Source organism: Cervus elaphus, chromosome 20 (assembly GCF_910594005.1).
Source record: "Cervus elaphus chromosome 20, mCerEla1.1, whole genome shotgun sequence".
Classification (NCBI taxonomy): domain Eukaryota; kingdom Metazoa; phylum Chordata; class Mammalia; order Artiodactyla; family Cervidae; genus Cervus; species Cervus elaphus.
Window position 1 is genome coordinate 138,158,822 of NC_057834.1, and position 15,429 is coordinate 138,174,250.

At 54.5% G+C, this 15,429-nt stretch overlaps 1 protein-coding gene across 6 annotated transcripts in view; it reads right to left on the reverse strand.

Moving 5' to 3' along the window:
- HDAC4 (histone deacetylase 4) overlaps positions 1 to 15,429 on the reverse strand; it is a 289,199-nt gene that overhangs the window by 83,356 nt on the left and 190,414 nt on the right. For all 6 annotated transcript variants that reach the window (XM_043878233.1, XM_043878235.1, XM_043878234.1 and 3 more), the window contains one exon: positions 11,351 to 11,501. In XM_043878233.1, the coding sequence (XP_043734168.1) occupies positions 11,351 to 11,501 (151 nt within the window). The remainder of the gene's footprint in view (positions 1 to 11,350; positions 11,502 to 15,429) is intronic.

A 15,429-nucleotide genomic window follows, 5' to 3' on the forward strand; every position in this document is an offset into this window, starting at 1 on the left:
ACATTTATGAGTAAATATCATCCTCCCACCGCCTTCCCCGGTGGCTCAGATGGTAAAGACTCCATCTGCAATGCTAGGACAGGCATGGGTTCAATCCCTGGGTCGGGAAGATCCCCTGGAGAAGGAAATGGCAACCCACTCCAGTGTTCTTTATGGAGAATCCCATGCACAGAGGGCAACCCACTCCAGTACTCTTGCCTGGAAAATCCCATGGATGGAGGAGCCTGTCAGGCTATAGTCCATGGGCCACAAAGAGTCGGACACGACTGAGCAACTAAAATTATCATCCCCCACATGTAGGAATATTTCCACAGAAGAGATGAACAAAACACCTGTATACAACAAAACAACATCATAATCCTTGAAGAATCCAAGTTGTTTTCCAAAATGCCTGTATACGATGACCACCACATGCCACCCCACTGGCCACAGGAGCTAGCGTTTCTCTATCAGTACTTGAGAGCACCAACTAACCTGTGTTTCTATCTGTAAGTACTCAAGAGTATGACCTGACTCTTAGTCTTTATCAGCACTCAGGAGTACTACCTCACCTGTGCCTCTATCAGGAGTCGGGATTAGCACCTGACCTTGAGTATCCATCAGTACTTGGAGTACCATGTGACCCTTGTCTCTATCAGTACTTGGGAGTACCACCTGACCCTACATCTCTACCAGTACTCAGGGAGTACCATGTGAAACCTATCTACCAGCACTTGGGGGTACCACCTGACTGAGTCTCTATCAGTACTCAGGAGTACCACCTGACCTTGAGTATCCATCAGTACTTGGAGTACCATGTGACCCTTGTCTCTACCAGCACTTGGGAGTACCACCTAACTGAGTCTCTATTAGTACTCAGGAGTACCACCTGACCTTGAGTATCCATCAGTACTTGGAGTACCATGTGACCCTTGTCTCTATCAGTACTTGGGAGTACCACCTGACCCTACATCTCTACCAGTACTCAGGGAGTACCATGTGAAACCTATCTACCAGCACTTGGGGGTACCACCTGACTGAGTCTCTATCAGTACTCAGGAGTACCACCTGACCTTGAGTATCCATCAGTACTTGGAGTACCATGTGACCCTTGTCTCTACCAGCACTTGGGAGTACCACCTAACTGAGTCTCTATTAGTACTCAGGAGTACCACCTGACCTTGAGTATCCATCAGTACTTGGAGTACCATGTGACCCTTGTCTCTATCAGTACTTGGGAGTACCACCTGACCCTACATCTCTACCAGTACTCAGGGAGTACCATGTGAAACCTATCTACCAGCACTTGGGGGTACCACCTGACTGAGTCTCTATCAGTACTCAGGAGTACCACCTGACCTTGAATATCCATCAGTACTAGGAAGTACCAACTGGTTCTTGTCTATCAGTATTCAGGAGTACCACCTGACTGGGTGTCTCCATCAGGGCTCGAGAGTACCACCTAATCTTTCTTTCTGTCTATAATAGTACTCAGGAGTACCAGCTGACCTCGAGTACCCATCACTACTAGGAAGTACCAACTGGTCCGTGTCTATCAGTACTTAGGAGTACCACTTGACCTTGTCGATTAGCACTCATGTGTACCACTTGACCCCATGTCTCTGTAACAGTACTGAGGAGTACCACCCGATCCTTGCCTGTCAGTATTCAGAAGTGTCACTTGATCTTGTCTGCTAGCACTTACGAGTGTTGCCTGACCCAGCATCTCTGAAACAGTATTTGAGAGTACCACTTGCTGCAAACGGTGAGACTGACTGACTCTCACTGCCAGGCCCTTGACAGCCACAGGGATGCACTGGCGCTGCTCTGCAGTGAGGTACATGGCTCAGTCTCCTCTGAGTCTACCTGTGGTGTGTGTGGGTCTGTGTGTACACTTTACATCTGTATCCTTTAGCGTGTGTGTAACACACTTTTTATACAAATAGTGTAATACACTACTGTATTTTGCAGTAATACACTTATTGTCAGCCATCACATGTTAAGGCGTATTTAAACCTCATCATTAATGCTGTTCAGTTCAGTTCAGTGGCTCAATCACGTACAACTCTTTGCGACCCCATGGACTGCAGCACGCCAGGCTCACCTGTCCATCACTGACTCCCAGAGCTTGCTCAAACTCATGTCCATCGAGTCAGTGATGCCATCCAACCATCTCATTCTCTGTCGTCCCCTTCTTCTCCTGCCTTCAATCTTTCCCAGCATCAGGGTCTTTTCAAATGAGTCAGTTCTTTGCATGAGGTGTCCAAAGGATTGGAGCTTCAGCTTCAGCATTAGCATCAGTCCTTAGTCCTTCCAATGAATATTCAGGATTGATTTCCTCTTGCAGCCCAAGGAACTCTCAAGAGTCTTCTCCAACACCACAGTTCAAAAACATCAATTCTTCAGTGCTCAGTTTTCTTTATAGTCCAACTCTCACATCCATACATGACTACTGGAAAAACCATAGCTTTGACTAGACGGACCTTTGCTGGCAAAGTCATGTCTCTGCTTTTTAATATCCTGTCTAGGTTGCTCATAGCTTTCCTCCCAGGGAGCAAGTGTCTTTTAATTTCGTGGCCGCAGGCACCATCTGCAGTGATTTTGGAGTGATTAATGCTGTAAGTAGGCATTAACATCACCATGTGGTCCAGGGGGCACTGAGGATGGGCAGCCCAGGTGAAGTCGTTCTGATGTTCAGTCTCATGGGACCCCTGGCTCCTGGCTCCACACTCTGCTGTTCACACAAGGTTGGCCTTGGTTTCTCATTTCTCTTTAAAATGTGACTTATATTCTGATGCTGTGAGGTAACAGAAAATACTTGTCTCTGCCCTCAGTCCCTGGCACAGAGCTCCCAAGATCCTGTAATTTCCTGAGTGATGAGAGCATGAGAAGCATCCTGTGTTCTAATGGGGTGACTCTGCCGGGGGCGGGGGGGTTTCTGTGGGAGGAGGGTCACCAGCAAGATCAAGACTCATGAGAAGCTCGGAATTCTCAGCTCTACCTGAATCCTCCAGAGAGGAGAGGGGCTGGAAGTGGAGTTGGTAACTGATCACGCCCATGTGAGGAAGCCTCCACAAACCAAGTAACGGCTTCCGGGTTGGTGAGCACGTCCACACCAAGAGGGGGGCCCCCGACTCCATGAATCAGAGGCTTCTGCACTTGGGACTTTTCCATACCACCCTCTGTATGTCTTCCTCAGGCTGTTCATCTTTTTAAAACACTAAATTTATTTATTCATTTACTGGCCGTGCTGGGTCTTGGATGCTGCCCGTGGGCTTTCTCTAGTTGCGGCAAGCAGGGGCTCCTCTCCAGTTGTGGTGGGTGGGCTTCCCACTGCGGTGGCTGTGCTTACAGCAGAGCGCGGGCTCTAGGGGTCCAGGCTCAGTGGTCGTGGCCCACGGTCTCAGCTGCTATGCAGCCTGTGGAATCTTTCCACAAGGAAAGTCCCCTGCTTTGGCAGGCAGATCCTTACCCACTGGACCAGCAGGTAAGTCCCTCATCTTCTTATTTGACTCAGCCCTTAACCTGTGAGATCTGATGCTTCCTCTGAGCTAAACTGCAGGAACCCCCACCCAGTGCTGCAGGGAATTGCCTCTTGTGGGGAAATCCTCCACGTGCCTGGTGACCAGCAGTGTCGGGAGTGAAGTCCTCTGTGGGACCGGAGTGTCCACAGACTACAGGAGAAGCATGAGACCAAAGAGCTGCGCTTTCCTAACACTGGGAAGAAAAGACTTGTTTTTCCTAACTCAAATGTTCAAGAGCTTGTTTTTATGGAGTCTGTTCTCGTTTTCTCATTGTGATTTTTTTTTTTTTCCATTTCCTGGAAGTTTTGAAATTGATCTTTACACTGGTTCGGGAAAATAATCAGTTTCATTTTATTCTTGTTTTTCTGGTGTTGGGTTTTTCATAAATAGGTTCACATTAAAGGCAGCACTCCGCTGAGGCTGTTTCAGCATGGATTTCAGAGTGCCGTGGATGAGGGTCAGGCAGAACAAACCCTTTGGAAACAGTCGTCCACGCTGCAGCAGGACCAGAACCAGACCCGCCAGGGAGGCACAAGGAGAGTGCCCGACACGGAGTGCACCTGGAGTGATCCACTGGGGTGCCGGGGCTTTTGTCTCAGGCCTTCTTGGTGTCCCAGGAGACAACCCGCCATCACTGGAGCAGCAAGGCTCGCCCAGACTCCATGCGTTAAGTGTGAGCGGGTGAGCCAGCCACCTGGCAGAGCGGCCCAGACCGGGTTACAGACCCAGAGACACCAGCACGAAAGGCCAAGGGAATGGTGATGCGGCCAGGTGGGGGGAAATGACCGGAGGTATAAAATCACACCTCCGCTTTCGAGCAAGGTTCCCTGGGCTCCCTCCAAATGCAGCCAAGACTGGACTCGGACCATTATGAACACTTTCAGCCTGTCTGTGTCTGTCTCGTCTGAAAAATCCCACTCACGGAGATGCTGAAATCTGCATATCAGGTGCTCAACACACAGCCTGCTGGCATTCCTGATGGCCTCTCAGCCCCAGGTGGACACTCGACAGAATGCAAATGGTAGACCACAGCAGCACAGGGAGGGCCTCCCCACTGGGGAGGGCCAGGAGAAACGGGAACCAAGGGAGGGGCTTGGTGTCTGGCTGCAGCGCTGGGCTGGGGCCAAGGCCACTAGGAGGACGAGCCGCAGGACGACCAGAGCGCCTGTCCGAGGACCTGACCCTCAGGTCCGTCCAAAAGGCCCGAGGGAGTAAACCATGCAGACGAGAAGCAGGGTCCTCGGGGGACAGGACCCCACTCGCTGGGTGTCAGCTGGCCCGACTTGCCCAGGAAGCCCCGTTAACATGGATGCACTTGCCCCTGCAGAGCGCACGGCACGGGCCATGCCAGGCAACTGCTGGCCTCCCTGCCTCGGCCACAACCCAGGCTTGCACCACAGGCTCCTGAGCTCTGAGAAGCAACAAGGACAGATGTCCGGTGACAGCAGAGAGGGCACGCCCACGGTAAACAGCGGCGGGAGGGGCCGCAGGACCCAGACACGCGTGGGGGCACCTGCGCCGTCCAGGGAGACAACCACCGTCCCTGAGGGGACTGAGGTACCTCCGAGGCACCCACCAGGCCAGGACATGGATGGTATTCCTGTTCCTTGAGCCGCCTGCAGGGTCCTCACAGGACAAGGTGCATCTGACGGGCCCTGGGCCGCCACAGACACACGAGGCCCTCGTCCAGCTCCAGGGTGGGAGAGGGCACCTTGCCAGGCTCTCATGGAATCAGAGGGAAACAAATGCAAGTCCCCAAACCCTGACTTCCTCCCCCATAAAAAAGACCTGGCAGTTTCCTTGAAAGGAGAGGACTCAGAGCAGATGATGCCGGCTCTGTTCCTCGTGCTCTAGATATACATGCCCTCGCCTCTCAAGAGACGTCTCCACCTTAAATGAAAGCTCCAGCAGTGACAAAACACCTTTAGTAAATGAGTACAAATGTTTTGAATTCTTTTACTTAAAAAAATTAATTTCTACTGATGATCACTCGTTCATCTGACAGCCTTACAGGGAATATACTATTTGCCAGCAGTGAACTAGTCGGCGGGGACAGAGGTAAACAAGACGCAGACAGCCTTCTGCCCACGGGGGGTATCGGGGTAGTCAGAGGACAAGCTTTCAAGGAAACCCAGGCTGGGAAGGGGCTCGGGGTGGTGCCCACCTGGTGGGGGCAGAGGCCGGGGGCTCAGCGGTCCCTGGAGCAGGTGCCACCAGACACATCTCCCAGGTTAGTGCCCGAGGAAGGAGTGCCTTACCCTACAAACAGGACAAACAACGACTCTCGCGGTCTGGTGTCCCATCTTCTAGCTCCATCTTTTTTTTTCTTTTACATTTTTTTCATATTTATTTTTATTTTATTTATTTGGTCTTAGTTGCAGCACATGAACTCTTAGTTGTGGCATGTGGGATCTAGTTCCCTGACCCAGGATTGAACCCAGGCCCCCTGCATTGCGAGTGGGGAGTCTTAGCCACTGGACCTAGCCACTAGGGAAGTCCCTATCTCCACCCTTTTGAGCCATTTTTAGGCAAAGCTAACAACTTCTCCAAGTGAGGGCGCCTTCCCCCCACCCCCCAGACTGGCTGTAACTACCAGAGAGAAATATGCACTTGTGTTAGTTCCAAACTGTCCAGAGGACAAAGACAGGTCTTCTGTTGGACTTTTTGTTTTTATATGAATTTAAAGACAGTACCTCAGAGTCTTAAACATGGTTATATTAAATAAAACAGATGAAAAAGCATGTGTTCATGCTGAATAAGATGAAAACTGCCATCAACTGTAAGAATTCACTGTTTTACCAATCAATAGCATTAACTGGTATCAATCAGGAAAACTGGAGAATTATTTAAAATTAAAAGCACCATGAATGTTAAATGTAAGAAACCTATCAATGAAATATTCAAAAAGAAATTCATTTCTTAAAGAACCCCAAGAAACGACACAACAGAAGCTCTGCACTACATTTTCAAATGCTTACAAACTGGAGATGCTAACGCCAGGGGCTCTGTGAGCTACACAAACAAGAATCTCCTTCATAGGTGAGGCCCGAGCAGCGTCCAGCATGCGGCCTGCCAAGCCTGCCTTCTCTCAAGACCACACTCTGAGGGCTGCAGGGCCGATGCAAGTATGCCAAGTACCCACTGTACACAGTCCCTTATTAATAATAAACCCGACCACCCAAACCCAAGAGATGAACCGCTGGAGCTGCTGCTGTGACGAGCTTGGAGGGGAGCAGAGAACATTCCTACAGCCCGTCAAGGGGCTGCCTGACAGACAGAAGAAATTGTCTTTGACTTTGAACAAATTGAAACTGTTTTCAGAAGTCAAATCTTTTCATATTTTGTGAGGCCCGAGATGTTATTTTTATTGGAAGTTTCGGGCAGATGGGGAGGAAGCACTGTAGACCAAGCTGCCTTTGAGCGACCTGGTGAGTCCCTGGGTTTGCTGGTGAGCCGGGCGCACAGAGACTTGCTGACCCTCACCACCTAGCCCTCGTTCCTCAAAGAACAACCTACCATCGCTGCAGAGAAGAGCCCGTGTAGGATCACAACAAGGGGCTGGCAGGAGCAGAGAGCCGGGCAGAGTACAGGGCGGGGCAGGAGAGGGGGCGGGGCAGGAGCAGAGGGTGGGGCAGGAGAGGGGGCGGGGCGGGGGCAGGACGGGAGTAGAGGGCGGGGCAGGAGAGGGGGCGGGGCGGGGGCAGGACGGGAGTAGAGGGCGGGGCAGGAGAGGTGGCGGGGCGGGGGCAGGACGGGAGTAGAGGGCGGGGCAGGAGAGGGGGCGGGGCAGGAGAGGGGGCGGGGCGGGGGCAGGACGGGAGTAGAGGGCGGGGCAGGAGAGGGGGCGGGGCGGGGGCAGGACGGGAGTAGAGGGCGGGGCAGGAGAGGGGGCGGGGCGGGGGCAGGACGGGAGTAGAGGGCGGGGCAGGAGAGGGGGCGGGGCGGGGGCAGGACGGGAGTAGAGGGCGGGGCAGGAGAGGGGGCGGGGCGGGGGCAGGACGGGAGTAGAGGGCGGGGCAGGAGAGGGGGCGGGGCGGGGACAGGACGGGAGTAGAGGGCTGGGCAGGGGAGGGGGTGGGGCGGGGGCAGGACGGGAGTAGAGGGCGGGGCAGGGGAGGGGGGGGGGCGGGGGCAGGACGGGAGCAGAGGGTGGGGCAGGAGCAGAGGGCGGGGCAGGAGAGGGGGCGGGGCGGGGGCAGGACGGGAGCAGAGGGTGGGGCAGGGGAGGGGGCGGGGTGGGAGTAGAGGGCGGGGCAGGGAGGGGCGGGGCAGGAGCAGAGGGCGGGGCAGAAGGGGGCAGGGCAGGAGCAGAGGGCGGGGCGGGAGTAGGGGGAGGGTGGGGCAGGAGAAGGGGCGGGGCGGGAGTAGAGGGCAGGGTGGGAGGGAGGGGTGGAGTAGAGGGTGGGGCAGAGTACAGGGCGAGGCAGGAGCAGGGGGTGGGGCAGGAGAGGGGGCGGGGCGGGGGCGGAACGGGAGTAGAGAGCGGGGCAGGAGTGGGCAGGGCGGGAGTAGAGGGCAGGGTGGGAGAGGGCGGGGTGGGAGCAGAGGGGGCGGGGCGTGACCAGAGCGCAGGGCGGGGCAGCAGAGGGGGGGTGGGTTATGAATGGAGGAGGCGGGATGGGAGAGGGGCGGGGCAGGAGAGGGGGTAGGGCGGGTTAGGGGCGGGGCGGGAGCGTGCGGGGTGGGAGTAGAGGGCGGGGCTGGAGAGAGCGGGGCGGGGGTAGAGGGCCGGGCAGGAGAGGGGATAGGGCGGGTTAGGGGGCGGGGCGGGAGCGGGCGGGGCGGGGCAGGAGAGGGGGTGGGGCCGGAGCAGGTCCACTCGGGGACCCGGTGGGCAACTCGGCAGTCTCTGGGTCTCACATGCCTACTGTCCCACAGCAAAGCCCTTCACAAGGCGCCTGTGGGACCACATGCTGTTGTCCGTGGGGCGGGGTCTCTGGAAGCAGCCCCCACGTGGTGGACACAGTGGGAGGTCACAGAGCCTCCAGGATGCTCAGGCCCCTAGCTCAGGGCGAGGGCAACCACGCCAACCCCGGTTCGCAGTCTCCACTGCACCTTCGAGTCATCCTGGGAGTATTAGAAATGAAAGCTGGTGCCCACCCTCCACCCCAGATAAGTCCATCATGACAGCCTGTTGCTGGCGGTCCGGGACATCAGTGCTGCAGGCTCAGGTGCATCAGCACCCCAGCCACACCCTCAGCACGAGTGGTGGTTGAGCGGCCTGTGGTGTAGACCAGCCTCCTGGTGTGGTTGAGCCTGGTGGTGTGGACCATCATGAACCAGCCTGGTGGTGTGGGCCAGCCTGGCAGGTGGCAGATGGGAGGCAGAGGGCAGGGAAGTGGGGACCAAGTGTGATGGGCACCGCCTGGCGGTGCCGTGATCTGTATTCACAGAACAAGGTGAGGTGGCCAGCCAAGCCTGCAAGCCCGCTTCTCCTGCCAGCCTTCCACCCTCATTTATGAAGTCTCGACTGTGGGCTCCCAGTGAGTCTGTCCGTCGTCCTCTCGCCTAATCACTGTACTGTAATGAGCTAGCCCACTCGGATCTACCGATTCCTTTCAAATACTGGCACACAAGTTAGACTTCATGTGGGAAACAAACTCTGCTGACCTGCTTTCTACACTGAAATTCTATTGGACAGTGAAAGTGCAAATATGCTTAAAATCCATTTATTATTTCAAGAGTGAATGCTGTAATAACTGACTGGAAAAGCTGTTAATTTTGTGTATAAAAACAATGACTAAGAGCGTGCAAATAAACAGAGACATAAACTGAATATGAAGAGACTACATTAGTTACATCCTTTTAGGAAAAATAATACACTTTTTGAAAGAAATTATTTATAAAAATGTACAAAATAATGTAGGCATAATAATACAGATTAGATTACATTTTAATTCAGAAGAGACCAGTGTAAGTTAGGCTGCATTAGACCTCAGATTTCTGTGGTTTCAAAGGCACCACCAGGAGAGGGACAGGGCAGGTGAAGAAGACCCGCGAGACACCCACGACCGACCAGAGAACGGGCAAGAGACCGGAACAAGGACCCTGCTGGATGGGACATCCCCGTGGGCAAAAGCCCAGGAGAAGACGCTGAGTCCCACTGTGATCAGACGAAGCAGCTGAAGCCAAGGGGCCGCTGCTCAGAGCTGAGATTTAAAGTCACGGCAGGGATTCAGGGCTATAGGACTCCTATGATGTCATTGATGGGGTGACAAGTGGTCCAGCCACTGTGGAGACTGGCCTCACCTATGGAAGCTGACCTGCTCCGCAAGACGTGGCCAAGGGTGCATGGAGCAGCAGTGTTTGTAAGAGCCCGGGAACAGCCCAAACATTCACCGACTCTTGGGTGGATGGACAGCTGCGGGCACCTCAGCAGGAAGCGAAGCCCCCTGCTACACAAGGACACAGCAGACACCACACGCATAGTGTCAGGTGAAAGGAGAAAAACACAAAAGCCTCCATGTCAGCGCGTCCACTGACATCAGCTGCAAAAGTGGTGTCACGTGTCGGAGTTGCAGGGCCGAGGGGCGTGGCGGCGTCTCCTGAACTGGTCGCAGGTGCTGTGTTGGGGGGTGGCTGCACAGTGATGTGTCCTGGTGCCTAATTCTCTGCACACGGAAGTCTGTGCACTTTTCTTTATGTACAACACACACCAGTAAAAAGACTTTCTAAACAATTTCAACTAACAGACTTTACAAGAATCTTTAAAACATCTTGTGCTGTATCTCGTGTGTATATAAAACTGTGTATATAAATAAACTTTAAAAGCTCATTAAAATGACTTTTATAGATGGCTAACCACTTTCAGTGTGTGCCCGTGTGCAGAGTTGCTGAGTCATGTCTGACTCTTTGCAACCCTTTGGACTGTAGCCCGTCGGGCTCCTTTGTCCGTACTGGAGTGGGTTGCCATGCCCTCCTCCAGGGGATTTTCCCCACCCCGGAATCAAACCTGCGTCACCTGCGTCTCCTGCATTGCAGGTGGATTCTGTACCCGCTGAGCCGTTGGGGGAACCCAACCAATTTCAGCAGTTGAGAATAAAGGAGTTTCAAGGTTTTTGGAGGTTAGTATGTATTGGTAAAGTGTGTAAAGACTTCTCGTTTTACTCATGAGCGTGAGAAGAGTAAACCACCATCCGGTCAAGACGTCGAATCCCGACATGGGGAGAAGTGTGTAGCCTGACGTACTTGCAGGATTAACAGGGCACCCACAAGTGCACCTGAGTGCTGAGGTCTTAGGGGGAAAGGACTGGAGCCTGGGAAAGTCTACCTAATTTCCAGAGACTAGCACACAGAAGAGTCTCCTGGGTAAGATCGAGTTGGGCGTCTCCTGGAAGATAATGGACTCTGCTGGTCTTCACACAAGCACAGCCAGGATGGAAAGCAAACACTGGGGTCAAAGGGCAAAAATGTGCAACCCCGGGGGTCATAGCTCCTCCTCTCGAAGACAGGCAGTCCAACCAACTGCCGCTCACAAAAGCTCTCAGACAAAGCAACTTTGAAAAAGTTGAGGCTGAACTCATAGGCGAAGCTCACTGTGATGGTTTACGGGTCTTAGTCATTTCTAAGTCCGCCAAGGGTCTGCAAACTTTCTTGCAAATGCTTAATTCAAACCAAAAGTGGGGCCAGATGCCCTCTGCAGTCCCCACCTGAAGACAAAGCCGGGGAGCAGCCCTGAAGCTGGGGCGCCCAGAAACACCGCTCCAGGAGGGACACGGTGGGGGGCGGCTCCTGACACGGCTTGGCTCCGGGGCCTGGGTCCCGGGATTGCGGGTAAGGGGAGGGTGCCCGCCCGCTGCCCGCCCGCTGCCCGCCCGCTGCCCGCCCGCTGCCCGGTGCGCACTCACTCTCTTTGCCCTTCTCCTTGTTCTTCAGCTGCTGCAGCTTCTGCTCCCGGTGCTGCTTCTCCAGCTCCTGCTCCTGCCGGTGCCTCTCCAGCTTCCGCTGGTGCTCGAGCAGCTCCTGCTGGTGCTTCATGGCCAGCAGCTCCTGCTGGTGCTGTGGACGGGAAGCAGCAGACACAGACGGTCAGAACCTCGCCCCGAGAGGAGTGGCGAGACAGACACGCGTGAGAAGAGCGGCGGGGGGCCAGGGTTGCCTCCCTGCCGGTGTGGCCCCCGGGCCTCGCTGCCCCTGCAGGGCCCACATCACCGAGGAGGAAGCAAGGCTGCTCCAGGACATATCCTGCACATTTCACGCTAAAGGCTGTAAATTAAAAGAAAAACGGCTGACCTCCTGGAAGAAAATACGCATGACGATTTATGCAATCTAGGAAGTCGGCAGTCATGTACGGATGTGAGAGTTGGACCATAAAGAAGGCCGAGCACCAAAGAATTGATCCTTTTGAACTGTGGTACTGGAGAAGACTCTTGAGAGTCCCTTGGACAGCGAGGAAATCAAACCAGACCATCCTAAAGGAAATCAGTCCTGAATATTCAATGGAAGGACTCATGCTGAAGCTCCAATACTTTGGCCACCTGAAGAGCTAACTCATTGGAAAAGACCCTGATGCTGGGAAAGATTGAAGGCAGGAGGAGAAGGCGATGACAGAGGATGAGATGGTTAGATGGCATCAACAACTCTATGGACATGAGTTTGAGCAAGCTCTGGGAGTTGGTGATGGACAGAGAGGCCTGGCATGCTGCAGTCCATGGGGTTGCAGAGCCAGACACAACTGGATATGCCTTTTTGAAAGTGACACAAAAGAGCGTGAAAGAGTGTGGCCACTTTGCAAAACTGCTTGGCACATTCTTACAAAGTTAAACACATATCCATCTGAGACCCAGCAATTCCACACCCAGGACTAACCCAAGAGACGTGGGAACACATCTGAGCAAAGCCCGGTGCAGGACCACATATAGCCACTGTGCGCACAGCAGCCCCGCCTGACACACCCCCGATGTCCTCCAGACGTGAGCCCAGGGGCAGGAGTGCATGTTCTTATGTGAGAATCCCACCCAGCAATGAGAGAGAATAAACTGCACATACTGGCAAAAGCAAGTATGGGCTGTGAAACAAGCAATGAGCAGGTCTGGTGTCGGCTGTGCAAACAGGACAGAAGAGTTCACCTGCAGATTCTATTTACACAAAGTTCTGGAACAGGAGATAAAGTCTAAGACACGGACATAAAGTCAGAGAAGGCTGCTTCTTGGGTGAGGCTGTGGACGAGACGGGGCAGCCGTCCAGGGTGTGAGCTGGCTGGTGGAGGCAGCGTTTACACAGACACTCACGACTGTCCACGAACACATACTCAGGATGTGTGCGTTTTGTTCTGTGTAAGTTATATCAGGTTTTCAAAAATGACATAACTGACAGTGTAAAAAGCTACCTTCACAATACATACTATCAACAAAATTAAAATGCAAAAGGTGAGTGAGAAAAACTCTTTGCTGTACTTATGGTGTACACATCAACTTTTATATGCAGATGGCTGTGTTTCACATTAATAAGAATATGATAAGCAGCCCACTAAAAAGGTGAGCAAAAAAGGCCAGGAGATTCACCAAAAAGAGTTTAGTCGCTCAGTTGTATCTGACTCTTTTTGACCCCATGGACGCAGCATGCCAGGCTTCCCTGTCCTTCACTATCTTTCGGAGTTTGCTCAAACTTGTAGGTTGAGTCAATGATACCATCCAACCATCTCATCCTCTGACATCCCCCTCTCCTCCTGCCCTCAATCTTTCCCTACATCAGGGTCTTTTCCAAGGAGTCAGCTCTTTGCATCAGGTGGCCAAAGTACTGGAGCTTCAGCTTCAGCATCAGTCCTTCCAATGAATATTCAGGACTGGTTTCCTTTAGGATGGACTGGTTTGATTTCCTCGCTGTCCAAGGGACTCTCAAGAGTCTTCTCCAGTACCACAGTTCAAAAGGATCAATTCTTGGGTGCTCGGCCTTCTTTATGGTCCAACTCTGGTTTGATGCTTTTGAACTGTGGTTTGGGGACAACTCTTCAGAGTCCCTTGGACAGCAAGGAGATCAAACCAGTCACCAAAAAGAGTGGTTAAAAATAAATGGGCAACAACGTTCAACCTCACTAGCCATCAAATCCCATTTTCACTTAGTGCGTTGGAAAAGGTAAGAACGGACAAGCCGGCCAGCGCTGACGGGTGTGTGGGAGAGACGCGATCAAGCCCAGACGCCTGACAGGTTTTCCTTGAACATCAACCAGCCAAGCCCCCCGCTGGCGGCCAGGGCTGCCTGCTCCCTCTGGACGGCCCCTCCGCACTCCGTCTCTGTCGCCCCATCCAACTCTCACGCTCCCAGCCTCTGTGTGGCCCCGCCCCCGCCTCCCCGCTCCAGGGCTTCCCCACCAGCCACGTGGGCCCTCGGGAAGGCCCGAGGGCCTCCCCTGCCATCCTAGCCACTCGCACAGGGCAGGCCTCTGCCCACACCTTCCCGGGGGGGGCCCATGTGTCCTGGGCGCGACTCACTCCCGACCCCTCCTTCAAGTGGGGCGGGCCTGGCCCTGTCCCTGTCCCGTGGGGAGGGACGGGGCGGGGGTGGGGTGGGGTTGGCGGTAATCTGTCTCCTGTGACGGCCCAGGACTCTCCGTGGACAAGCACGCTTCCCCCCACGTCAGCCACCACACGTGTGAGACGCAGCAGGATGGACACACTCGTGGCCACTCCCAGGGGCCCCGAGGACACCTCCTCACAGGCCCGCTGTGGAAGAGGAGGGATGGCTGAGCCCCGACCGGATGGAGCCCGGGCAGGCGGATCCCAGCTGCGACACACACACACACACACACACACACACACACACACACACACACATGCCCCTGTGGTCACAGCGGTGCCCACACACACAGCAGGGCACCCAGGGCCCCGTCCACAAGCCCTGCTGCCTCCTGCCTTCCCCGGAGGGGAGGGGGTTCCTTTCCAGCCGGGACCACGGGGACGGAATGCAGAGGGGTGGGGGTGAGGAAGCCCAAAATCAGCGCGGGAGGGAGGGAGGGAGAGGGAGGCGGCCGCTGGACGGAGGGTGCTGGGACGGGGCTCACGCAGAGGAGCGAGTGTAGATGGCCCCCATGAAGCAGAGGAGTGAGTGTAGACGGCCCCCACGCAGCAGCGCCTGCCCCCGCCCCCGACCCAGGGCCCAGGGCTCCCAGGCCACATCACGCAGCAGGTCGTGAGGCAGGAGCGGATGCCCAGCTCAGCACCCGCCCAGCTCAGCGCCCACCCGTGAGCTCTATGCACGCTGAGCATCACGGCCGACCTCTCTCTACGGAAGAAGCAAAAACAACCACCTTCCCAAACAAGCGGCTGACAGGAACTGGGGGCAGGACGAAGGCGGCAGAGGCCTCTCTGGGTGGCCGGATTTCAAGAGTAGATCTACACCCTGGCTTCCCAGCTCTGCAGTGACTGTTGCCCTCAGTCAGCGCAGCTGTGATCTGACCTTCAGCGCTTCAAACTGGTGTTACTGTGCGTGTCTGTAAGGTCAGCTCGAGAACTTTGCAAATGATTTAAAAAGTGGTGTTTTCTTCTCTTCTAAAAGGAACACGGAATGACACCACTGGGACAAAAGAGTGAACGAAGTGGAAATAAGCCACGTCCCTTGTTATTAGTTTCCTTCCAGGAAGGAGGGCTGCTCACCCAGGGAGGTTCTTCTACCAGAGGAAACGTCTGTTGATTCGCCTGGATTCACAGGATCCCGCCTTGGGGCCCGATGGCATTGTACCCGATGTCCAGGGTACAGGCCCTCATGGGCATCACCAGGCCACTGCCAATCACTCTGGGATTCCACCAGCATCATCGGCCTTTGGAAACGGACACCTCAAACGGCTGTCTGGTGTCGGGAAGCAAAGATGGTGCCCTGAACAACAGGTCTTGGAATGAAGAACCTGGTGCTCTTGGTATTACCTATCCCCCCAAACTGCCTACACACAGCCCGGGTTCCCTTTCAACTGCTCAGCGTTCATTTAATGCGT